This window comes from Amblyraja radiata, chromosome 31, assembly GCF_010909765.2.
Source record: "Amblyraja radiata isolate CabotCenter1 chromosome 31, sAmbRad1.1.pri, whole genome shotgun sequence".
In the NCBI taxonomy this organism is placed as follows: domain Eukaryota; kingdom Metazoa; phylum Chordata; class Chondrichthyes; order Rajiformes; family Rajidae; genus Amblyraja; species Amblyraja radiata.
Window position 1 is genome coordinate 29,158,393 of NC_045986.1, and position 26,526 is coordinate 29,184,918.

At 45.1% G+C, this 26,526-nt stretch overlaps 1 protein-coding gene across 1 annotated transcript; it reads left to right on the forward strand.

Moving 5' to 3' along the window:
* Nucleotides 1-133: 133 nt before the first annotated feature.
* On the forward strand, nt 134-25,151 carry necap2 (NECAP endocytosis associated 2). Its single transcript, XM_033048383.1, has 8 exons — nt 134-399; nt 11,047-11,147; nt 12,837-12,941; nt 18,454-18,535; nt 19,497-19,605; nt 21,791-21,959; nt 23,465-23,561; nt 24,191-25,151. Exons 1-8 carry the CDS (start codon nt 308-310, stop codon nt 24,237-24,239), a joined length of 804 nt encoding a protein of 267 aa, XP_032904274.1. The 5' UTR covers nt 134-307; the 3' UTR covers nt 24,240-25,151.
* The last annotated feature ends 1,375 nt before the right edge of the window (nt 25,152-26,526 follow it).

A 26,526-nucleotide genomic window follows, 5' to 3' on the forward strand; every position in this document is an offset into this window, starting at 1 on the left:
CCCATCGTGGCGCACCACGCTGGCGTGACGTCACGACGACCTCATTGGGCGTGGTCTCCGCCACCGTGTGCTCCCTTTGTGACGGGCGCCGCCCCCCCCCACCCCACCCAGCGGTGACGCGACGCCTGCGCCTTGGCGCTGGTGTGCGGTGTGCGAAACTACATCTCCCGTGATGCAGCGGCGCATGGGCCGGGGCTGCCGCTCCTCCAGTATCCCGTGATGCCGTGTGGCCGCCGGGACGGGAGCCTGCACTAGGCCGTGGTGGTGGTGGTGGTGAGGCGGCGGCGGCGGCGGCGGCGGCAACACGATGGCGGAGAGTGAGTACGAGTCGGTGCTGTGTGTGAAGCCGGAGGTCCACGTCTACAGGATACCCCCGAGAGCCACCAACCGGCGCTACAGGTAGGGTTGGCCAGAGTCTGTGAGGATGGGTCTCGACCCGAAACGTCACCCATTCCTTCTCTCCAGAGACGCTGCCTGTCCGTCCCGCTGAGTTACTCCAGCATTTCGTGTCTATATCTTCGGTGTAAAGCAGCATCTACAGTTCCTTCCCACACAGATCCATGTCAGGCGGCCGGGCGAGGGATCTGTGGACGATCCCTTGTGTAATGCAGGAAGCCAGCAGCAGCAGCCAGCGTTTAATTGTGTCGTGAGGAACTGCAGATGTTGCTTTACACCGACAGTGATGGGCACAAAATAATGCTGGAGGAGTAGCTGGGGCAGGCAGCATCTAATACATGTTCGTATTACAATTCATCTTTCAATTCATTTAATTGTCCTCTGTGTCGACCATGGACAATGACTGACATTCCTTCCTGCTGCAGCTGCATGTGACAGGCCTGTAAGCACTATGCACATACTTAATGTACTGTAGGCAAAAATCCAGTAAAACCATCACCCCAGTACCAGTGCACAAAAAACCTCAAAGTCTTTAGTGCCACCGAAGACATCGTTCGGGTTAGTGTTGTGCAGTGTTCACGAGCTTGGTGGTTGTTGTTCATGGCTCTTGAACAGTGTGGTTACTGTTTTTCAGGCTCCTTTGTCGTCTTCCTGATGGTAGGGTTGAAATGGGAGCGTGGCCAGGGTGGTGGGGGACTTTGCCTGCCTTTTTGAGGGAGTGCCACCTCTATATCCCTTTGATGGTGGAGATGTTAGTGCCCCTAATGGGCCATGCAGGTGTTTACTCGGTGTAATCTTCGTTAACGGGCGTTCGAGTTGCCAAACCAGGCGGTGATGCAAGCAGTCAATGTTCTTTTCTAACCGTACACATGTAGAGATTAAGGAGAATGCCAGCCTCAGAGACAGTGTGTGTGTTTGAGGAAAATAATGCCGCCACAGGTAATGAGCTCGGGTGTCAAATGGTGCAGAAGAAACAAGAGAAAAGGCAGGCTTCCAGAAGATGGCGAAGAAGTCACAAGATGTTCGTATGAAGCAGAGAGAGAACAGTCTTTGTCAAAATGAGGAAGTGCTTTATCTGCATTTGGAAATCAAAACTGCAAATACCCAGTGGGTTAGCTAATGTGTAGAGATAACACAATGTTTTGGAGCCAAACGGTATCGAACTGAAATCAGATGATGCTCGATCTGACGAGTAATTTTAATGCTTTGCTTATCACTTTGAATGCAATGGCTGCAGTAAATCTATTTGCTCGCTTTAACAATTGGCAAACTGACAATGTGGATGGGCTGACCATATGGAAGTATAAATTAAATATAGCATAGTGAATTTGGCATCCGCTTCAGGGGATAAGATAAAATGTAATGTTAAATACAGACATTCATCATTTGATGTGACATCCAGTCCTGGATCATTTAAGTGAAGCAGGTATTTGGATTCATCTGCACATCTATCTGAGCCGACTTAGCCCGGCGAATGCTTCTGTTTACTCAAGGTCCAAGGTAACAATGATTTGCTGCAGAAATTTAAACCTAGTTTGTTGAACTCTTTATCACAAATGACATTAAACAGTTAAATGTAAGTTACATTGAAGAGCAATGTTGAGATTGTGGATTTGTCGAAGTAGCATGTGACAGGTATTGGGAATTGATAGTTGAGAGTACACGTTTGTTTCTCTGATCAGCCTCTTCAAACAACTGTCTGCCTGCCTTTTCACTGACGCATCCCAAATATGGCTCAGTATAACCGTGGTAATGTCATACTCTTATTTTTCATCTTTGTGTTTAATTTTTTTAACATGTGAAAATGAAATTAAGGGTCTGGAATGACATCAGGTAAGAAACTGCGGGCGGTGGGATGCTGTGTAGACTTTGTACCCTTTGTTAAAGTTGCTGAATTATTGTGCGAAATCAAGCTGCCAAAATCTGCCAGTGATATTTCACTGGAACAAGGACTGAATGTGAGCAAAATACAAATTGCTGGAGTAACTCGGGCAGCATCCCTGGAGAACATGGACAGGTAACGTTTTGTGTTGGGGCCCATTTTCAGACTTGCAAATGCGTTGCTTCAGGCCCTTCTATTCCCCAAGGAAGCTGCCTGACCTGCTGAGTTACACCAGCATTTTTTTATCTTATCCTGTTAAACCAGTATCTGCAGTTCCTTGTTTCTACATATAGCTGGAGGAACTTCTCAAAGCATGTGGAAGGAAATGGGCAGACGACATTTCAGGTTGAAATCTTTCTTCAGACCAAAGGAATGAAAGTGATATTAGTATTGAATTGGCAGAAGAGGGCGATTTGATTTAAGGAATGTATCAGAAATAGTTTTAGTTCAGTAAGATATACTGCATTGAGATAGCCTTTACTAGGTTTTTAACCATGTAAGACTCTGAACCAGTTGAGTTAGATGTGTGCTTGTAACCCGAAAGAGTGTAAAAGGACCTGCTTTTTTATTTTTACAACAAAGTGAATCAAGAAGATGATCTTCATCTTGCTAGTGAGTGCGATGTTCAGATTCTCAAAGACGGTGATTTATAATATAGATCCCGTACAAGGCAGCAGAGTGGCTCAGCGGTAGAGTTGCTTCCTTACAACTCCAGAGGCCTGGGTTTTGATCCTGACCACGGGTGCTGTCTGTATGGAGTTTGTATGTTCTCCCTGCACGTGGGTTTTCTTTGGGTGCTCCAGTTTCTTCGCACATTCCAAAGACGTGCAGGTTTGGATGTTAATTGGCTTCTGTAAAAAATTGTCCCGAGAGTGTAGATTTGGAACTAGTGTACAGGGTGCGGACTTGGTGGGCCAAAGGGCCTGTTTCTCTAAACTAAACTAAAAGTATAACCAATAGTCAATTTGAGTTTAAATTGAACCTGTTTGCTTTTAATGTGACAAATTGGAACTTGGTTATTACAATAGACAATAGGTGCAGGAGTAGGCCATTCGGCCCTTCAAGCCAGCACCGCCAATCAATGTGATCATGGCTGATCATTCACAATCAGTACCCCGTTCCTGCCTTCTCCCCATATCCCCTGACTCCGCTATCTTTAAGAGCCCTATCTAGCTCTAGCTAAATGTTGCCTGCTAAATGTTGATTGTGGTTTAGTGCAAGTGATCAAAATTTGGTCACAAATGAATGGAAGTGATGAAAGGCTTGGTTAAAGCGGATAATTTCAGGCCCAAATGAAAATGCGATGGAGAAGATTAGAGGAAGTTTCAGACCAATAAACGGCAGGGCGATGATTAACATTTGTGGTACGTGATAGGACTGATCGGAGGAATGGCGATATTTTGATATTTTAAAGCTTAAGGGAGCAGAAAGCTTGTGATGGGATTTTAAAATTGCTGTGCGATTTGAACATGAGCCAATGTAGGTCACTGTACAAGGAGCGATGAATCGGCATGTCAATGTCAGTTGGGATACAGGCAGCAGATCTTTGGATGAGCTTACGGTAAATGTGGAAAAGTGGTAGAGGGGCGAGAGCAGCCTGGAATGTATTGGAAGAGGGAAGATGGAGAAAGCTGAGAGAAAATTCCTCTCTGTAGCGGATGAAGTGTTTGACCTTGTAACTGAGCTGCTGCTGAGGCATTTGATCCGTCAGGCCTTGGGAGATAAAGTTTCCAGTGAAATGAGAATTCTGTTAATGGACTAATTTCACAATGGTTCAAATACAAAGCCATAATAATGTACTCTGTTTTTCAAAAGGTGTTTCCTAGCACAATTTCACAGCTTGGGTTCCAGTAATTTCAGACTCATGTTTGTTTAAATTTGGGTATCTTTGGAAATCCGAATTATAATTCTCATAGTGCTGGAACTGAACATCAGTCATAAGTGATAGGAGAAGAATGTAGCCATTCGGCCCATCAAGTCTACTCCACCATTCATTCATGGCTGATCTATCTCTCCCTCCTAACCCCATTCTCCTGCCTTCTCCCCATAACCCCTGAAACCCATACTAATCAACAATCTATCTATCTATCTCTGCCTTAAACATATCCATTGATTTGGCCTCCACAGCCTTCTGGGCCAACGAATTCCACAGATTCACCACCCTCTGACTAAAGAAATTCCTCCTCATCTCTTTCCTAAAGGAACGTCCTTTAATTCTGAGGCTATGACCTCTGGTCCTAGACTCTCCCACTAGTGGATACATCCTCTCCACATCCACTCTATCCAGGTCTTCCACTATTTGGTAAGTTTCAATGAGATACCCCCTCATCCTTCCAAACTGCAGTGATTAGAGGCCCAGTGCCTTCAAACACTCATCATATGTTAACCCACTCATTCCTGGGATCATTCTCGGGATCCTCTCCAGGGTCAGCACATCCACAGATATGGGGCCTAAAATTGCTCTCAATACCCCGAATACTCACTGTCTTGGTTCATGGCTGGTAATATTGGGGAAGCAGTCTGCAGTGGCGCAGCGGTAGAGTTGCTGCCTTATAGTGATTGCAGCGCCAGACACCCGGGGCCGATACCGACTACGGGTGCTGTTTATGGAGTTTGTACGTTCTCCCCGTGACCTAGGTGGGTTTACTTCGATATCTTCGGTTTCCTCCCACACTCCAAAGACGTGCAGGTTTGTAGGCTAACTGGCTTGGGTTTGTATCCTTGGTATAAGTGTAAATTGTCCCCCGTGTATGTAGACTGGTGTTAATGTGCGGGAATCGCTGATCGTAGCGGACACGGTGGGCCGAAGGGCCTGTTTCTGCGTTGTATCTCTAAGCTAAACCAAACCTTGGCACTGAGAAGCTGCTAGATGCTAACCTCTTATTGTGATGCATGTCCAACTCCTGATCCTGTCGTCACGTTTAGCTTTCGATGGAGGCCGCTCACTGGGCGACAGCGACTGGATGGTGAGAACAATTGTGTAAAATTGCTACGTAATGAGTTGTGTGAATGCAATTATTAATATGCATGAACTACAACATCTCACTCGCAACGTAAAGTTAAGGATGACACTGATCAGCAGAAGCAATTTGAGTCGAGAGTTGGCCTTGTCACTGTACCTCAGTACACGTGACAATAAACAAAGCTACAGGGAATCAAGAGTCTTATCATCCTGAAACAGAACAATGGAATTCTTACTCGCAGTGGCATACTAGATATGCAAACGTAATACTCAGCAGCCAACATAATAAACAACAAAAATAAGTTCAATATATAAAATCAAGCAATATAGAACAAAGACCAGCCCCAGGTAGACAAAAGTGCTGGAGAAACTCAGCGGGTGCAGCAGCATCTATGGAGCGATGGAAATAGGTAACGTTTCGGGCCGAAACCCTTCCGGGTTTTGACCCAAAACGTTGCCTATTTCCTTTGGGTTTCGGCCCGAAACGTTGCCTATTTCCTTCGCACCACAGATGCTGCTGCACCCGCTGAGTTTCTCCAGAACTTTTGTCGACCTTTGATTTTCCAGCATCTGCAGTTCCTTCTTAAAGACCAGCCCCAAGTCCCTACATGCAATCAATGCAGTTAGGAATTTAGTTCGAATTAGTGGCGTTCATTAGCCTGTTGGTTGTTGGGAAGAAGCTGCTCCTGAACCTGTGTATTACTGTGTTGTACCTTCTGGTTTAACACACCAGGTTATCAATATCTTGTGGAGTTTGTGCCTCCTGGGCTGATAGGCAGCCACATGGGGCTATCGTGCAATGGCATTTTCCATCTTCACTCTGGTGTTTATCAATCCTACTGCAAGGTGTTGAGATGTTTAATGTTTTTTTTGTATCCTGACCCCTTCACCCCATTACTCACAGTCACATTCAGCTCATTGTAGGCCTCTAACTGGTTTGCCATTGCAGTGTTTCTGTGTGACTGGAACCTCTTGCCCCACCCTTAACGTAATCTGCAAGCTCTTTATTGCGCTCATCGGCCAGCTGATGACCCTGTGAAACTGGAATGGAAGCAGCCTTGACCTGAGGGATCACTTAAGGGCCGGTTAGGGTCTTTCAGTGACTTGCCGGCACCCGCCATAGTAGCAGCAGGTCGCCGAAAATGTTCAACATGTTGAAAATCCAGCGGCGACCAGAGAAAGGTACGACTCTTTGGGACTACTCACGACCATACAAGGGTCACGTGTCGACATGTCGAGGGGTGACGCCTGTTTGGTCGTGAGTAGTCGCCCAAAGAGTCGTACTTTTTTCTGGATTTTCAACATGTTGAACATTCCCTCAGACTTCCCTCAGTGACATCACTTTACTCAACAAGACTCACCAGAAAGGCCAAAAAAATCATAGCAGACCACTTTCACCCGGCACATTACCTCTTTAATCTCCTCCCATCAGGAAGGAGATATAGAAGCATTAAAAGTAAAACATCTCGCTTCAGAGACAGCACCTACCTCCAAGCCATCAGGTATTTGAATTTGCACTAATCACTTTGCACTTTCTTTTGCACTTGCACTTACGCTTAACATGACGCTGCTGGGTACTGTCCTTCCTGTATATATTGTCCTTCGTAAGGTATTGTCTGTATTATTTTTGTGGTGTATGTGGTGGTTGTATTGTACTGTATTGTATCTGTCTGAGAGCGAACCAAGACACATTCCTATCAACTTGTTGACATGGCAATAAACTTTTTGAATCTCTTGGTCGTCGCTGGCTTTTCAACATTTAAAAAAAAAAAAATCCGGTGACCTGCCGCGACTATGACTGGTGCCGGTAAGTTGTCGGAAAAAAGTCACGTAAGTGGGACAGGCCTTTTACTGCACCAGTTAAATATTTAGAAGAGCACATTCATTGTGTACAGACCTCTTGAGAAATTGTGTATCTTTCCCACGGATTTTCCTAGCCACGCACTTTGATTAAGCCAAAACGCCCACAGAATGCGCATTCTTTGATGCTTGACCCTGTCCTAACAATACCACGTCTTAAAAATAGCAACTCTCTTTTTTAACATTGTCTAGTTTCTGTCCTTGCATCTGTGCCAAACATTTGAACCGTAACTCACTGAAGATCATTTAAAAATAAATTGGATAGGTATATGGACGGGAAAGGAATGGAGGGTTATGGTCTGAGTGCAGGTAGATGGGACTAGGTGAGAGTAAGTGTTCGGCACGGACTAGAAGGGCCGAGATGGCCTGTTTCCGTGCTGTAATTGTTATATGGTTATAAGATCGATCTTGTTTTCTGTCTGATTATGCTCTGGGTATTTTTCAGAGTTAAAAGATGCCACAAAATTAACATTTTTGCATCTATTGATGAACCATTTCTATACTTGCTCAAAATGGGGTCCAGTAATAGGTGATGTTTCAGGGTGGCGCAGCAGTAGAGTTGCTGCCTCATAGCGCCAGAGACTGACTACGGTTGCTGTATGTACGGACATTGCATGTTCTCCCTGTGACCACGTGGGTTTCCTCCTGGTGCTCTGGTTTCCTCCCATTTTCCAAAGACCAGCAGGTTTGTAGGTTGATTGACTGGTTGTAAATTGTAATTACTGTTTAGGAAAGAACTAGTGTCCGAGGAATCGCTGGTCGGTGCGGACTCAGTGAGCAAAAGGGTGTGTTTCCACACTGTATCTCGAAGATAAACGAATACAGAAAGGTATCGGAAGGAACTGCAGATGCTGGTTCACACTGAAGAAAGACACAAAAAGCTGGAGTAACTCAGGCTGCATCTCTGGAAAGATGGAGTGAGAGTTAGATCCTTATTTTAATTTCTCAATTTCTGCTTGGGTGTTGGGAGAAATTGCTGTGTATGAGAAGCCAAGATTGGATAAGAGAGATCAGGTTCACATCATTCAGTAACAAATTGCCATGCAATCATAAAGGTCATATCATTAAACACTTTAACTAAAAATGTGTTAGATTCAGCAAATACATGTGCTGAGTCAAAGATTGCTGAGAATATGTGCTGATGAAGTTCCACCATGAAAGAGAAAGGCAGAAAGAGCTATGATGGAGGTGCCTGCCAACAGTGTTTCACATGACCAACAGCCTGTGTGACGGAACAAATGCAGGAAGGAAACCTGAACAAAAACACTTTAAATTCTCCAGGATCGAATAAAAAACATCAAATTGAAAAGAGACAACCAGCAAACATATCAAGAATAGTTGCTTGTTATTAAATGGGTGACACCAGTATGTAATGCAGAACAAAAAATGGCTCCTTGTAGGGAGCTTAATGTCGCCTTTAATCCCCAGAGCGGATGGAAGTGAATTGGATGCAAAGGTGCATTCTAAATCCTATTTTATGTTTTGTTTAGCTTAGTTTAGAGATACAGCACGGAAACAGGCCCTTCGGCCCACCGAGTCTGCACTGACCAACGATCCTAGCACTTTAAAACTATCCTACACACACTAGGGACAATTTACCATTATACCCAGCCCTTGGTGTGTCGTCCACCCAGAGCAGGTACAAGCGTCTCTAGCCTTTTCTGTTTTCCCAGTTAGCATTGATGAGGTTCATTTGAATCTTGAGACAGATCCAGGCGGTGGTGTCAAAATGACCAACCACACCACAGTCAGCGCCTGTTGAACAAGCCTTTAGAGCCCATGTCTGAAGTGTTCTTAAAAGGTGCCTTAAGCGGCAGAATGAGGAAGCAAAACAGGATCTGCCTGGCACATATCACTCAATCCCAGTTGTGGTTTTGTGTTATTCTATCTTGATCTTGCCTTTTGAATTTGTTTTGTACTTTCTCAAGTTATGTGCAGAATATGAAAGCGCGCATGGAACGATTCTATTGTTTAACGGTGCAAATTCATCCAGCCTAATTGAGCTGGCATACTCAGGCCTTCTCATGTTTGCATCTTTGTCTTCAGTTACTGAAACATACAAATCCATGGACAACTAATGCCACGTTACACACACCACGTTATAGAACAAGAAAGCTAAATGCAAACTTTCCAACTTATCTGTATTTCATAAGAGGTTGTGCCAATTGTAAGTCTCATAAATCAATGACCTAACTGCAGTTTTATTATCTGATCTCTGCTTAAGTGGCAATTTGACTACTCAAGATCAATGACTCTTGGTCACCAACCAGTAACTGTTGGCAAATGCTCCAGAACAAGCATTTTTGCAAGAATGTTCCCAGGACTCGAGGGTCTGAGCTTAAACAGAGGGGTTGAGTAGGCTGGGACTCCTTGGAACGCAAGAGTATGAGGGGTGGTCTTATAGAGGTCTACAAAATCATAGAACATTTTCCCGCATCTAGCTTGTCCATAGAAACATAGAAAATAGTTGCAGGAGGAGGCCATTCGGCCCTTCGAGAGGTGAAACAGCATGAGAGGAATAGATGCACAGAGTCTCTTGCCCAGAGTAGGGGAATCGAGGACCAGAGGACACAGGTTTAGGGGGGAGGGAGGGGAGGGGGAAGATTTCGTTGGAACCTAAGGGGCAACTTTTTCACAAAAAGGTTGTGGGGGGGGGGGGGGGGTGTATGGAACGAGCTGCTGGAGGAGGTAGTTGTGGCAGGTACTATCGCAACGTTTAAGAAACAATTGGACAAGTGCATGGATAGGACAGGTTTATGATAGGGGTATGAGCCAAATGTAGGCAGGTAGGACTAGTGTAGATGGGGCATGTTGGTCTGTGTGGGCAAGTTGAGCCGACGGGCCTGTTTCCACACTGTATGACTCTAATACTTCGTAGAACAATAGACTACCAGGTCACCTCTTAGAATAACCTGTCACCAGTTACTGGCGAGAGTCCCTTTTGATTAGTAGTGTGAGATATTGGAGGCTGAGAAGCACCTTTTTTTTTTTTTTGCTTCCTTCATTTCCGTGAGATCTAGGATGACCAATAGGCCATGTGGGTTGTCAGGTGGTTCATGGAGCCCCACAGATCAGGCAGTTTGAGGCTAACTGCATGGCTCTTTTTGTCCCTTATACAAGGAACTGTTGTGCTAGAATACTGTACTCTGCACCCTTTATCTTTCCCTTTGTTCTACCTACTGCACTTGGGGTCGATTTGATTGAATTTATGTACAGTATTATCTGATTTAAGAGTCAAGAGAGTTTATTGTCTTGTGTCCCAGATAGGACAATGAAATTCTTGCTTGCTGCAGCACGACAGAATATAGTAGGCATAAATACAGAACTGTTCTGTGTGCCTATATAGCATAGACCATATACACATAAATAAACAGATAAAGTGTAATAGGCTGTTATAGACCAGTGTTTGTTTGATGGCGAGTTTAATAGCCTGATGGCTGTGGGGAAGAATCTGTTCCTGAACCTGGATGTACCAGATTTCAGGCTCCTGTACCTTCTACCTGATGGCAGCGGAGAGATGAGTGTGTGGCCAGGATGGTGTGTGGGTCCTTGATGATGCTGGCAGCCTATTTGAGGCAGCGACTGCGATATATTTAATTAGATAGCGTGTAGAACAAAGCTTTTTAATGTACCTCTGTACACATGACACATGGCCCACCTGAAAATAGGTGCAGGTAGGTGCAGGAGGAGGCCCTTCGAGCCAGCACCGCAGTTGCCTGGGTTGTGCGCCATCTTAGATCTGCCGCTGGATTGTCTTAACTTAGTTTGTGCAAAATGGTACTCTGCAACTCTGAACAGTTGAACCCCAACTGGGAGGAGGTGGCTCTGTGAATATGTTGATGCCGCTCCCAATGTTGGGAGTTTGAAACAGTAATGGTGTGATTCTGTCTGAAGGTCCTGAATCTTTCAATGGGTAATGTTATACCTGTCCCTTTTTCCTGCGCAGAGCTGCAGACTGGAAGTTGGATCAACCGGACTGGACGGGAAGGCTCCGGATAACAGCAAAAGGAAATATGGCTTACATTAAGTTGGAGGACAGGAATTCGGGTATGTTCACTGAAACCGTCTGCGTTTGAGTCCTTAGACTTTAGAGATACAGTGTGGAAATAGGCCCTTCGTCCCACTGTGTCCGCGCCGACCAGTGATCACCCCGTAGGCCAACACTGTTCTACAATTTTACAACTTACTGAAGCCAATTAACCTACAAATCTGTGCGGTGTCGGAGTGTGGGAGGAAACCGGAGCACCCGGAGAATACCCACGCGGTCACAGGGAGAATGGAGAAACTCCATACAGACAGCACCCGTAGGCAGGATCAAACCCGGGTCTCTGGTGCAGTAAGGAAGTAACTCTACCGTTGTGCCACTGTGCTGTCCTTTTACTGAAGGACAACTTGCACTTCTATCACACCTGTCGCAATGTTTGGATATCCCAAAGTACTTTACTGTCCTGTTTAAGAAGGAACTGCAGATGCTGGAAAATCGAAGGTACACAAAAATGCTGGAGAAAAATCCTGCGAGCAGTCGTATGATCAAGACCAGATAATCACCATGAAATGGTGCCATGAAACGTTCTTTTCATTCTAGGTTCTTTTGAAAATATATCACCCCCGTAATATTGCTCTGGAGGGGAAAGCTACATGTTTTTTTCTGTTCAAGACTCGGGAATGGGCCCCCACCGTAGACAAGAACGCTGCTGCCAGTAAAATACCCTCTCCCTGCTATTCCAAAAGCACAAGGTATCCCCTGTTCAGGGTTATGATGTGCTGGTGAAACTCGTGGAGTCGGTCAGCATCTGCGGAGGGAATGGACGGTCGTCTCATCCATTCCCTCCACAGATCCTGCCTGACTTGCTGAGCTTCTCCAGAACTATGTTTTGCTCACCGTTCCAGCGTCTGCAGTTCCTTGTGCCCCTTTTTTAGGAGTTGTTGGCATCTCCTGTTCATATTGCACCCTGGCAGTAACGTTAATCACAATGGGTACATTCTGTCCTTACCAAATTTTAGTAAGCAGCAATTTTTGATTTTAGCATGCAGGGTAGGACTCAAACACTCTCGTTCGTAATCCATAATATCAAGTGGCCACATGCTTAATCTAAACATACCGTCGAAACCTTTCATGTACTAAAAACAAGTGCAGTATTGTATATGAGACCTGGGCTGGCAATACATTGTACTCTGCTTGCAGTCTTTCAAGCCAAGGTAGATAAAAGTGCTGGAGAAACTCAGCCGGGTACAGCAGCATCTATGGAGCGAAGGAAATAGCAGCATGAAGGAAATAGGCAACGTTTCGGGCCGAAACCCTCGGGTTTCGGCCCGAAACGTTGCCTGTTTCCTTAGCTCCATAGATGCTGCTGTACCCGCTGAGTTTCTCCAGCACTTTTGTCTACCTTTCATCTATGGAGCGAAGGAAATAGCAGCATGAAGGAAATCGGCAACGTTGCCTATTTCCTTCGCTCCATAGATGCCGTTGCACCCGCTGAGTTTCTCCAGCACTTTTCTCTACCTTCGATTTTCCAGCATCTGCAGTTCCCTTCTTAAACAAATTCTTTCAAGCCAAGTCAAGTGAAGAGAGTTTATTGTCACGTGTCCCAGATGGGACAATGAAATTCTTGCTTGCTGCAGCACAACAGAGTATTTACTACTGTTGAAGATGACCTCGGGCGATCAAAGGTTACTGCTGATAAACCAGTTGCAGTCGCATTTAACCTTGCATTGTTGGTTTGCCCTTGTTCCCAGGAGAGTTGTTTGCACAGTCGCCAGTCGACCAGTTTCCCGGCATTGCAGTGGAGAGCGTTGTCGACTCCAGCAGATACTTTGTCATCCGCATCGAGGATGGAAACGGTAATTATATCTGGCCGCTGGTTGCAACTTTATCATTCACTACGCTAAGGAAATGCGAAAGTGTGGAGCTTAGAAACATAGAAAATAGGTGCAGGAGTAGGCCATCCGGCCCTTCGAGCCAGCACCGCCATTCAATATGATCATGGCTGGTTATCCAAAATCAGTAATAATAATAATAACTTTATTTATAGAGCACTTTAAAAACAACCACTGTTGCCACAAAGTGCTGTACATTTAGAAACATAGAAACATAGAAATTAGGTGCAGGAGTAGGCCATTCGGCCCTTCGAGCCTGCACCGCCATTCAATATGATCATGGCTGATCATCCAACTCAGTATCCCGTACCTGCCTTCTCTCCATACCCTCTGATCCCCTTAGCCACAAGGGCCACATCTAACTCACTCTTAAATATAGCCAATGAACTGGCCTCGACTACCCTCTGTGGCAGAGAGTTCCAGAGATTCACCACTCTCTGTGTGAAAAAAGTTCTTCTCATCTCGGTTTTAAAGGATTTCCCCCTTATCCTTCCCATCCATTATTATTTAGGGACGACAGATGGCACAATGGGCTAAGTGTTCGGCTGGCAACCGGAAGGTAGCCGGTTCGAATCCCGCTTGGAGTGCATACTGTCGTTGTGTCCTTGGGCAAGACACTTCACCCACCTTTGCCTGTGTGTGAATGTGTGTGAGTGATTGGTGGTGGTCGGAGGGGCCGTAGGCGCAGATTGGCAGCCACGCTTCCGTCAGTCTGCCCCAGGGCAGCTGTGGCTACAGAAGTAGCTTACCACCACCGAGTGTGACCGAGGAGTGAATGAATAATGCGATGTAAAGCGCCTTGAGTATTAGAAAGGCGCTATATAAATCCCATCCATTATTATTATTATTACATGACTAGTCATGGACAAGAAATTATTACACGACAATAAAAACATTAAAAGAAAGAATAAAAACAATAAAATTAAAAACATTAAAAGCACTAAAACAGGAGTAAAGTCTCAAGCAGGGTCAAAAGCCAAGGAATATAAATGTGTTTTAATACTGGTTTGGAAGATGGACAGTGAGGGGACCTGTCTGATGTGCAACGGCAGAGCGTTCCAGAGTGCCAGAGCAGCAACAGAGAAGGCTCTATCCCCTCTGAGCTTCCGCTTGGACCTCGGTACCTCCAGGAGCAGCTGATCAGCTGGCCTGAGGCACCGGGCAGGAGCGTATGGATGAAGCAGCTCAGAGAGGTAAGGCGGGGCGAGCCCATTTAAAGATTTAAAAACAAATAAAATAATTTTAAAATAAACTCGAAAGTACACCAGGAGCCAGTGGAGGGAGGCCAGAATTGGCGCTATGTGCTCCCTCTTTCGAGTTCCAGTTTTCTCCCCATATCCCTTAGCCCTAAGAGCTAAATCTAATGCCCCTGTCCTACTTAGGAAACCTGAACGGAAACCTCTGGAGACTTTGCGCCCCACCCAAGGTTTCCGTACGGTTCCCAGAGGTTTTTTTTCGGTCTCCCTACCTGTTTCCACAGCCTGCAACCTCAGGGAACCGCACGGAAACCTTGGGTGGGGTGCAAAGTCTCCAGAGGTTTCCGTTCAGGTTTCCTAAGTGGGACAGGGGCATTACTCTCTCTTGAATACATTTTTTTGGGTGGCATGATACTTGCCAGTCTTTAAGTGTTGATTTTTATTTAGTTTTTTTGTCTTGGACTATTTTTATTAAGTTATTATGTAGTTTCACTTGCCGCAGATGATTGAGTGAGAATGCCAATGGCATATCGGTAAGCCTTAAGGGCCTGTCCCACTTACGCGATTTTTTTTTGCGACTGGCCGGCACCCGTCATAGTCGCAGCAGGTTGCCGAAAATTTTCAACATGTTGAAAATCCAGCGTCGACCAGAAAAAGGTACGACTCTTTGGGCGACTACTCATCACTAAACAGGCATCACCCCGCGGTTGAAAGGTGACGCCTGTTTGGCGGTGAGTAGTCGCCCAAAGAGCTGTACCTTTTTCTGGTTGCCGCTGGGTTTTCAACATTTTAAAAACATTTCGGCAACCTGCTTGCGACTACGACGGATGCCGGCAAGTCGCCAAACCCCTTTGTTCCAGCTCTGATCCGCATGTTTCCACGCTTCCTCCAATATCTCGAGTCCGTAATTGATGCACCAGCCTCTCATGTGGCACCTTGTCAAATGCCTTTTGGAAATCTAAGTACATTACATCTAGACGTTCACACCTATCAACTCTCCTCATCACAACCTCAATTAATTTGAGCAGATATGTCAAATATGATTTGCCATTCATAAAATGATCAGTTTAGTTTATTGTCGTGTGTATCAAGGTAAGGTGAAACACTTTTGTCGCGTGCTAACCAGCCAGTGGAAAGACAACACACGATTACAATCGAGTCATTCACCGTGTACAGATACATAAGAGAATAACGTTTAGTGCAAGGTAAAGCCAGCAAAGTCCGATCAAAGATAGCCCGTTAGTAGTTCAGGACCGCTCTCTGGTTGCAGTAGGATGGTTCATTTGCCTGATATGAGCCGGGAAGAAACTGTCCCTGAATCTGGAGGTGTGCCTTTTCACACTTCTATAGATGGAATAGGGAGTGGCCAGGGGGGAGTGGCCAGGGCCAGATTTGATTATATTCAGCTTTCCTCAATGATTAGTTATTTTCTCATTGATTAAACTTTGCCAGTGATAGATGTTAAACCAACTGGCCAGCCGTTCCCAGCCAGCTGTCTTCCTCACCTTTTGAACAAAGGAGTCACATTGGCTGTTTCCTTGTTCTTCTGTAACATCATATAACATCAAATTGGCAGGGGTGCTGAGGAAGAGGATTTTTTGGAATGTATGCGGGATAGTTATCTAAATCAACATGTAGAGGAACCAACGAGAGAGCAGGCTATTTTAGACTGGGTATTGAGTAATGAGGAAGGGTTAGTTAGCAGTCTTGTTGTACGTGCCCCCTTGGGCAAGAGTGACCATAATATGGTTGAGTTCTTCATTAGGATGGAGAGTGACATTGTTAATTCAGAAACAATGGTTCTGAACTTAAAGAAAGGTAACTTTGAGGGTATGAGACGTGAATTGGCCAAGATTGACTGGCAATTAATTCTAAAAGGGTTGACGGTGGATATGCAATGGAAGACATTTAAAGACTGCATGGATGAACTACAAAAATTGTTCATCCCAGTTTGGCAAAAGAATAAATCAGGGAAGGTAGTGCATCCGTGGATAACAAGGGAAATCAGGGATAGTATCAAAGCGAAGGATGATGCGTACAAATTAGCCAGAAAAAGCAGCATACCGGAGGACTGGGAGAAATTCAGAGACCAGCAGAGGAGGACAAAGGGCTTAATTAGGAAAGGAAAAATAGATTATGAAAGAAAACTGTCAGGGAACATAAAAACTGACTGCAAAAGTTTTTATAGATATGTGAAAAGAAAGAGATTAGTTAAAACAAATGTAGGTCCCTTGCAGTCAGAAACGGGTGAGTTGATCATGGGGAACAAGGATATGGCGGACCAATCGAATAACTACTTTGGTTCCGTCTTCACTAAGGAAGACATAAATAATCTGCCGGAAATAGCAGGGGACCGCGGGTCAAAGGAGTTGGAGGAATTGAGTGAAATCCAGGTTAGCCGGGAAGTGGTGTTGGGTAAATTAAATGGATTAAAGGCCGATAAATCCCCAGGGCCAGATAGGCTGCATCCCAGAGTACTTAAGGAAGTAGCTCCAGAAATAGTGGATGCATTAGTAATAATCTTTCAAAACTCTTTAGATTCTGGAGTAGTTCCTGAGGATTGGCGGGTAGCAAACGTAACCCCACTTTTTAAGAAGGGAGGGAGAGAGAAAACGGGGAATTACAGACCAGTTAGTCTAACATCGGTAGTGGGGAAACTGCTAGAGTCAGTTATTAAAGATGGGATAGCAGCACATTTGGAAAGTGGTGAAATCATTGGACAAAGTCAGCATGGATTTACAAAAGGTAAATCATGTCTGACGAATCTTATAGAATTTTTCGAGGATGTAACTAGTAGCGTGGATAGGGGAGAACCAGTGGATGTGGTGTATCTGGACTTCCAGAAGGCTTTCGACAAGGTCCCACATAAGAGATTAGTTTACAAACTTAAAGCACACGGCATTGGGGGTTCAGTATTGATGTGGATAGAGAACTGGCTGGCAAACAGGAAGCAAAGAGTAGGAGTAAACGGGTCCTTTTCACAATGGCAGGCAGTGACTAGTGGGGTACCGCAAGGCTCAGTGCTGGGACCCCAGCTATTTACAATATATATTAATGATCTGGATGAGGGAATTGAAGGCAATATCTCCAAGTTTGCGGATGACACGAAGCTGGGGGGCAGTGTTAGCTGTGAGGAGGATGCTAGGAGACTGCAAGGTGACTTGGATAGGCTGGGTGAGTGGGCAAATGTTTGGCAGATGCAGTATAATGTGGATAAATGTGAGGTTATCCATTTTGGTGGCAAAAACAGGAAAGCAGACTATTATCTAAATGGTGGCCGACTAGGAAAAGGGGAGATGCAGCGAGACCTGGGTGTCATGGTACACCAGTCATTGAAAGTGGGCATGCAGGTGCAGCAGGCAGTGAAGAAAGCGAATGGTATGTTAGCTTTCATAGCAAAAGGATTTGAGTATAGGAGCAGGGAGGTTCTACTGCAGTTGTACAGGGTCTTGGTGAGACCACACCTGGAGTATTGCGTACAGTTTTGGTCTCCAAATCTGAGGAAGGACATTATTGCCATAGAGGGAGTGCAGAGAAGGTTCACCAGACTGATTCCTGGGATGTCAGGACTGTCTTATGAAGAAAGACTGGATAGACTTGGTTTATACTCTCTAGAATTTAGGAGATTGAGAGGGGATCTTATAGAAACTTACAAAATTCTTAAGGGGTTGGACAGGCTAGATGCAGGAAGATTGCTCCCGATGTTGGGGAAGTCCAGGACAAGGGGTCACAGCTTAAGGATAAGGGGGAAATCCTTTAAAACCGAGATGAGAAGAACTTTTTTCACACAGAGAGTGGTGAATCTCTGGAACTCCCTGCCACAGAGGGTAGTCGAGGCCAGTTCATTGGCTATATTTAAGAGGGAGTTAGATGTGGCCCTTGTGGCTAAGGGGATCAGAGGGTATGGAGAGAAGGCAGGTACGGGATACTGAGTTGGATGATCAGCCATGATCATATTGAATGGCGGTGCAGGCTCGAAGGGCCGAATGGCCTACTCCTGCACCTAATTTCTATGTTTCTATAACCTGGGCACCCAGATTTCATCACCTTACCACCTTGTCTCCGTAAGCTATTAGATCATACTTGTCAACTTATCCGTGAATGCTAGGAGAGGTTGGAGGGGCTGAATGGCTGACCCACCCATTTGTATTTTTTTTTTCCTGAATGTTAGTTTAAGGTTGCCTCTTAATTGCATTTAAAAATCCGCTCTACTGTTTGAAAAGATGTATAAAATCCATTGTTGCGTACACTATAATTTACCAAACGTTTTCATTACCCAGGGCGACGTGCGTTTATTGGCATCGGATTTGTAGACCGTGGCGATGCTTTTGATTTTAATGTTGGGCTCCAAGATCACTTCAAGTAAGTAACTTGGTATTACTGTACTACAGAGTTTTGATTGATTCAAGATACAAGAGAGTTTATTGTCATGTGTCCCAGATAGGACAATGAAATTCTTGCTTTGCTTCAGCACAACAGAATATAGTAGGCATAAATAAATAGAACAGATCAGTGTGACCATATAGCAATGAATATATATATATACACACACATAAATAAACAGAGAGAGTGCAATGGGCTATTTAACGATCAGAGTTTTGTTTGAGTTGAGTTTAATAGCCTGATGGCTGTGGGGAAGTAGCTATTCCTGAACCTGGATGTTGCAGATTTCAGGCTCCTGTACCTTCTACCTGAAGGCAGCGGGGAGATGAGTGAGTGGCCGGGATGGTGTGGATTTTTGATGATGCTGGCAGCCTTTTTGAGGCAACGACTGCAATAGATCCCCTCGATGGTGGGGAGGTCAGAGCCGGTGATGGACTGGGCAGGTTACAACTTTTTTATTGTTCAATATGGGGATTAGAAAATTGCCAGGTGTCGTGTACGAGACAAATTATCATGAAAGTAGACTCGGAATACTGGAGTAACTCAGCGGATCAGGCAGCATCTCTGGAGAAAAGGAATAGGTGATGTCACAGGTCGAGACCTATTCCTTTTCTCCAGAGATGCAGCCTGACCCGCTGAGTTACTCCAGCATTTTGTGCCTACCTTTGGTATAAACCAGCATCTGCAGTTCCTTCCGAAACAAATGATCATAATTAGTCGTGAATAAAGTAAGTTTACAACTACCATTTTATAACTTCAGGTTGGAGCCTACGAGGTACTAAAAGACCTGCCAATCAAGGTGGCTTGAAATGGATGGATATGACTTGCATCACTATCTTGGATAATATGACAATGGTGCCTCTTGTTTTTTTATTGCAAAGTCAAATGTTCGTTTGAAACGTTTCCAAAGTAACACGCTGTATGTTATATTTTTCTGTAGATGGGTCAAGCAGCAGACTGAACTAGCCAAACAAGCTGAGAATCCAGACTCCGGACCCAAGTTGGACTTGGGATTTAAAGATGGACAAACCATCAAATTAAATATTGGGGTGAGGAACAAAGTCAAATGTCAATATATTTTGAATAAGTAAGTTTATTGGCCAAGTATTCACATACAAGGAATTTGCCTTGGTGCTCCGCCCACAAGTAACAACATGACACACAGTGACAGTTACGGATGACTCAGAAAACACTGAACATTAATAATAATAAAACATTAATGATAAAACACCATTGATCAAACATGTGAACCAACAAAATACCAGATCAAAGGGAGGCTACAGATTTTTGGCTGGTGAGTATAGCAACTACTCGTGGATAAAAACTGTTTTTATGTCTGGCTGTGGCAGCTTTGACAGCCCGGAGTCGCCTTCCAGAGGGAAGTGATTCAAAGAGTTTGTGGCCAGGGTGAGAGGGGTCAGAGATGATCTTGATAATAATGTGGATGGTATACTCCTGAGGCTGAAATAGAATTTTTAAATGGTATATCGCGAGGTTAATCCCCGGGATAGCAGGACTGTCTTATGAGGAAAGATTGGGCTTGTAGTCACTGCAATTTAGAAGTGATGAGAGGGGATGTTATAGAAACGTATAAACATTATAAAAGGACTGGACAAGCTTAGATGCAGGAAAAATGTTCCCAATGTTGGGGGAGTCCAGAACCAGGGGTCACTGTCTAAGAATTTAAAACTGAGATGAGAAAAAACTTTTTCACCCAGAGAGTTGTGAATTTGTGGAATTCTCTACCACAGAAGGCAGCAGAGGCCAATTCACTGGATGAATTTAAAAGAGAGCTAGATAGAGCTCTAGGGGCTAGCGGAATCAAGGGGTATGGGAAGAAGGCAGGCACGGGTTACGGATTGTGGATGATCAGCTATGATCACAATGAATGGCGGTGCTGGCTCGAAGGGCCAAATAGCCTCCTCCTGCACCTGTTTTCTATGTTTCAATATGAGAAGAAATATCCATAGACATAGAATCATAGTCTTCAGGTGTGGTAAGTCAATGTGATGAGGATTAATATCCCTGCCAACATGTATTTTTCAGGGTAAGGTTTGAATGCAGGGAGGTTGGACTTTGGGCAGTTCAAGAAGTGGAGCAATGGATCTTTCAGGGTTGGGTTTGGGAAGGATTCCTACTTGTGTGTTTGTGATACAGGTAGATAGACAGATAGTAGACACAAAGTGCTGGAGTAACTCAGTGGGTGAGGCAGCATCCCTAGAGAGAAGGAATGGGCGACGTTTTGGGTCTGATGCTGCCTCACCCGCTGAGTTACTCCAGCATTTTGTGTCTACCTTTGATAGCGGTGCTGGCTCAAAGGGCCGAATGGCCTACTCCTGCACCTATTGTCTATTGTCTAGAGTCGCCACAAAGTTACAAGAAGTACTCATCGCCTTGTTTCGTTCCCCACCCCCCCCCCCAAAGCCAGGTCGCGCTTTGTTCTTTGTCAGAGCCTAGGCGTTGGAGTCTCAAGGTGGGTACCTCTACGAGGAACATCCATCTTGGCCCCTCCTCGAAACTCCAACCCCTAGGCCAGGGGTGGGGAACCTTTTCATGTTGGAAGGCCACATTAAGTTAGCTGTAATCTAATAAGGCCGCATCCAAGAAACTTCAATAAGATATACTTCAAAATGTACATTATTTTGTTAAAATGGCCCTCGGGGCTTACTACTGTTTTAATTGTGGCCGTCAGTCGGGGAGGATTATTTTGTTGATTCTTCTTTTACTCTTTGGTATTTTAAATACGTTCACTTTAAGATTAAAATAAAAAATAATAAAAGATGAACAAAAACATATTAATAATAATTAAAATATTTTTTTCAACAAAATTTGGATTCATTCAAAAGGCCGCACTTAATGGCTTAGAAGGCCGCATGGGGCCTTAATACCGCAGGTTCCCCACTTCTGCCCTTGGTTCTGACCCCGAGGTTTGTTCTGTGTTATCAGAATGAGTGCTTCATTTTAGTTTGAGCCAAGTGCGAGAGAAAAAAATCGGTCACCGTTCACTCTCATTATTGTTCAGAGGTACTGCATGTGCTTCTGCAGGGACAGGGTGAGATTGAATCGTGGTCAAACAGTGGGCTGCACTCGTGGGACAAGTGTGGGGAGACAGCTGGCAGCCACAGCATGGTATTCCAATGTAAGCCATCAATTTCCTGTGAGGCCAGGAGCAGAGGTTGTCTTTTATGGTAAACGAGACGTTTTGGATTAATTTTCAATCCCATTTATTTTCAGCATGTACGGAAGAAGGAAAACGCGTCCGCCAAGCCTCGTCCGCCGGCTGGTGGTGTGGGTTTGCTTCCCCCTCCTCCAGGTGCCAAAGCACCAACACTGCTGCCACCACCAGGATCTATCAGTGTGGAGGATTCAGTCATGCACCAGCCTGTGAAGCCTGCTACTCCAGGTGAATGTGCTGCCACTTTATACACTTGTACAGCGCGGAAACAGGCCCTTAGGTCCAACTGGTCCATGCTGACCAAGATGCCCCATTCAAGCTCGTCTCAAATGGCCCATATATCTCTCTCAATCTTTCCTAGCCACGTTCCTGTCCAAGTGCCTTTTAAATGTTGTTCTCTGCCTCAGAGGGCGGTGGAGGCCGGTTCTCTGGATACTTTCAAGAGAGAGATAAATAGGGCTCTTAAAGATAGCGGAGTCAGGGGATATGGGGAGAAAGCAGGAACGGGGTACTGATTGGGGATGATCAGCCATGATCACATTGAATGGGGGTGCTGGCTCGAAGGGCCGAACGGCCTAATCCTATTGTCTATTATCTATTGTCTATTGTTATAGTATCTGCCTCAGCTGCCTCCTCTGGAAGATTATATCCACCACGCTCTGTATGAAAATCTTTCCCCTCTCACCTTAAATACATGTCCTCTGGTTCTTCCTTCTCCTAGTCTGGGTAAAAGACTCTGCACATTCACCCAGTCTGAAGAAGGGTTTCGTCCCGAAACGTTGCCTATTTCCTTCGCTTAGATGCTGCTGCACCTGCTGAGTTTCTCCAGCTTTTTTGTGTACCTTCGATTTTCCAGCATCTGCAGTTCCTTCTTAAACACCCAATCTATTCCCCTCCCGATTTTATACACCTCTATAAGATCACACATCCTCCTGGGCTCCAAGGGAATCTCAGTCAGGTTCTCGAATGCTGGCAAAATCCTCGTAAACCTTCTCCACACCTATTCCAGCTTAACGACTTCCTTCCTGTAGCAGTGTTTAAGAAAGAACTGCAGATGCTGGAAAAATCGAAGGTAGACAAAAATGCTGGAGAAACTCAGCGGGTGAGGCAGCATCTATGGAATGAAGGAATAGGTGACGTTTCGGGTTGAGACCCGAAACGTCACCTATTCCTTCGAAAAAGGGTCTCGACCCGAAACGTCACCTATTCCTTCGAAGAAGGGTCTCGACCCGAAACGTCACCTATTCCTTCGAAGAAGGGTCTCGACCCGAAACGTCACCTATTCCTTCGAAGAAGGGTCTCGACCCAAGACGTCACCTTTTCCTTCGAAGAAGGGTCTCGACCCGAAACGTCACCTATTCCTTCGAAGAAGGGTCTCGACCCGAAACGTCACCCATTCCTTCGAAGAAGGGTCTCGACCCAAGACGTCACCTTTTCCTTCGAAGAAGGGTCTCGACCCGAAACGTCACCTAATTCCTTTGCTCCATAGACGCTGCCTCACCCGCTGAGTTTCTCCAGCATTTTCCAGCATTTTTGTCTACCTTCGATTTTTCCAGCATCTGCAGTTCCTTCTTAAACAGCTGATCGGTTTTGAGTGGTCAGTTTTATGGCTATTCACCATGATTTGTGGCTTCATTATAAATTATGTTTGTACTTTATCTGTACAACTTTATTAATAATGATTTTTTGAAACGGTTACGTGTTTCACTAATAATTCTCTATTACATGTGCAGAAATACTGGGAGACCTCTTTGCCCCAGATGTACCGCCTGCTCAGGCTTCTCATGCTGCCGCTGCGGATCTGTGGGGGGATTTTGCAACAGCCCCCAGGTTAGTAACCCATCCGTTGTAAAAGTCTCGCCGCCAGTTGTCAAACAGTGTTAGTGTGATGAAGTATGCCAAGCGGCAAAATCTCTCGACTCTCCGTACTGTCTCAATATGCTACTGCTCTACACTGTCCTGTATCTGAGATGTCTATCTCATCTGATGAAGGGTTTCGACCCGAAACGTCACCCATTCCTTCTCTGGGTCCAGAGACGCTGCCTGTCCCGCTGAGTTACTCCAGCTTTTTGTGTCTATCTTCGGTGTAAACCAGCATCTGCACTTCCTTCCTACACGTGTTTGCCTAAGATGTATCTAAGTGCTTGTGTAGAGTGATGCCTGTACTGAACTGTGTACAAAAAAATGAGCTTCTCTGTACCTTGGTACGTGTGACAAATAAAGTGCCATTGAACCATTGAAATATTTTGTCTGACTCGAGGAAATATTGCCACAACCTTAAAATAAGTTCATTATTCAACTCCGAACTGCCACTTGGCAGAGTGGCGTACTGCCGCTTCACTCTGCAGCTTACGTTTGAACCTCTTGTGGAACTGAGGTGAAAGTTTTTGCTTTGTCGTTAATCTCTGGAAAGTTTTGTGCAACGTTGCTGACCATAATCTAACTTGCTTTTTCCGTAGCTCTGCCTCGAGCCAAGTGACCCAAAGTGCAAACTGGGTGCAGTTTTGACACGGGGGACATCTTTAGGGGTTTTGTCCTTTTGAAGAATGTAAGACGCTGAGAGACCGTGATAGACATTTGCTTTCTGGTAAGATATTGTGTGGAGGTGTCAGCGGCTGGGAGTCCACATGGTGTCGGAGCCAGCTGGATTCTGGACTCGCGCCCTACAGTCCTGGAGGGGTTCATTTACATTTCCGATGTATTTGTACCAGGACACCGAGCCCCTTCCCAGCAACGACAGGGTCTCCACATCCTTTGACTTCTAGCTACGGTGACTTCGCTTCATGGGTGATTGGATTCTGTTTCCTAAGGGGACCGACCGGGGACACAAATGCTTATTAAAAATGGCCTAGTCGTGTTTTTGATTTTTTTTTTTTTTTTTTTTAAAAGGCTGTGTAATATTGGTCTTAACTTGGAAGTGTTCCTTAAGCACATCAATCTGTATTCAGTCGCTTTCCATTCCGTACTTGGATCTCTTGATCTTTCATTATAACAGCCTGTGTTGAGTTGGTGTGGGGTAGAGTACTGTACTGAAAAATAATTTCCACTCGAAGAGCAAAGCACTATGATCGGCTAAAGCCCTCCAAACCTGCACGCTGCTGCACCACTGACCTTCGGCAAGTGCCCGGTTTCCCCGAAGTGATGGTTTAATGATTGGGTACTGGGTGACCAGCAGTGGAGAGCCGGGCTTATTAATACATTCGCTTTCCCTTCCCAAGTGTTTGCTGTGGCCAGCAACCTTTAACCTCTGGCATAACTTGTGAACAATTTGTCTGTAAATAAGAGTTTGTCTATTTCAATATTTATACAGTTTGGCGGGAGGGGGGAGAGAATTAGGAGCTGTTAATCAAGCTGGGGGTAAAATTGTGAAATTTCATTACCTTTGGAAGAATGTTCCAAATAAAAAATATCTATTGAGTTTGCGTGGCTATTTTGACCATTTCTGCAGTCTGAATGTGTCCAATCTAATCAATTGTCATTGGCGTTCACTGCCTTCTGTCCTGTTGGTACATAGACCTGTTTTCCCATAAAACACATCAAGTTAAATGAACTAGTGACTGTTTTGGCGATGCAAGGAACTGCAGATGCTTGTTTACAAAACAAAACATATAAAGTGCTGGAGTAACTTGGAAGGGCGTGCAGCATCTCTGTGAGGACGTATAGGTGACGTTTCGGGTCGGGACCCTTCTTCAGACTGACGCTTTTGGTGTTGGAAGGAACTGCAGATGCTGGTTTAAACCGAAGGTAGACACAAAAAGCTGGAGGAACTCAGCGGGACAGACAACATCTCTGGAGAAAAGAAATAGGTGTAATTTCGTGTCGAGAGCCTTCTTCAGGCTGAAGAAGGGTCTCGACCCATCACGTCACCTATTCCTTCTCTCCAGCGATGCTGCCTGACCCGCTGAGTTGCTCCAGATTTTTGTGTCTATCTTCTGGCATTTTTGGTGTTGGTTGAGGAGGAAACATTGATGGGGGCATCACCTGCCCACCACGGAGCTGGTTACCAATGGCAGCTAAAATGCAAACTCCCTTTCAACTACAAAGCAACGTTACCTTCTCAAAACGGGCGTAAAAGTAAGGTTTAATTCATAATGAACTGTTTATTTGACCCATTTGTACTGATTCCACCAGCCGCTCTCCACCATTGCAGCTTGCCAGCGTACGCTGAGATTGGTTTATTATCGTGTGTATAATTATTTATTGTACAGTGAAAAACCTTTTTTGTTGCGTGCTATACAGTCAGCGGAAAAACTACACATTGATTACAATCAAGCTGTCCCCAGTGTACAGATACATGATAAAATGGAATCACGTTTGGTGCAAGGTAAGTCCGATTAAATATAGTCCGAGCGTCTATTAGTTGGTAATAGGATGATTGAATTGCCTGATAACAGCTGGGAAGAAACGGTCCCTGAATCTGGATTGTCATCTGAAATCTGGGCCCAGAACTGTTCAGGAATGCTGGCTTTGCATTCTTGGGGGCCAAAAAAAAAGCTTTTGTCAGCCTCCACGCCTGGGTACATCTGCTCCCCCCCGCACCTAACATCTGGCTGCATCTGCCCATCAACCTTCCACATCTGGCTCCATCCATTGGTAGCAGGCTCCTGCCTCTCCTGTCCCACTCTCCCCTCTATGCTAGCTATCTCCCCTTTGCATTCTCAGTCCCGAGGCAGGGTCTCACCCTGAGACATTGCCTCTCTGGATGCCGCTTGACCCACTGAATTCGTCCAGATGCTCCAGATTCCGGTATCTGCGACCTGAATCCGTCTGAAGGAGATTCGCGACCCATCACATT

What these genes read in the sequence shown, in the direction of transcription:
- necap2 (XM_033048383.1), top strand. Translation starts at nt 308, where the DNA reads ATGGCGGAGAGTGAGTACGAGTCGGTGCTGTGTGTGAAGCCGGAGGTC. An exon ending in CCGCATCGAGGATGGAAACG is followed by an intron (nt 12,942 to 18,453) that starts GTAATTATATCT and finishes TTCATTACCCAG; the next exon opens with GGCGACGTGCGTTTATTGGC. An exon ending in GGGCTCCAAGATCACTTCAA is followed by an intron (nt 18,536 to 19,496) that starts GTAAGTAACTTG and finishes ATTTTTCTGTAG; the next exon opens with ATGGGTCAAGCAGCAGACTG.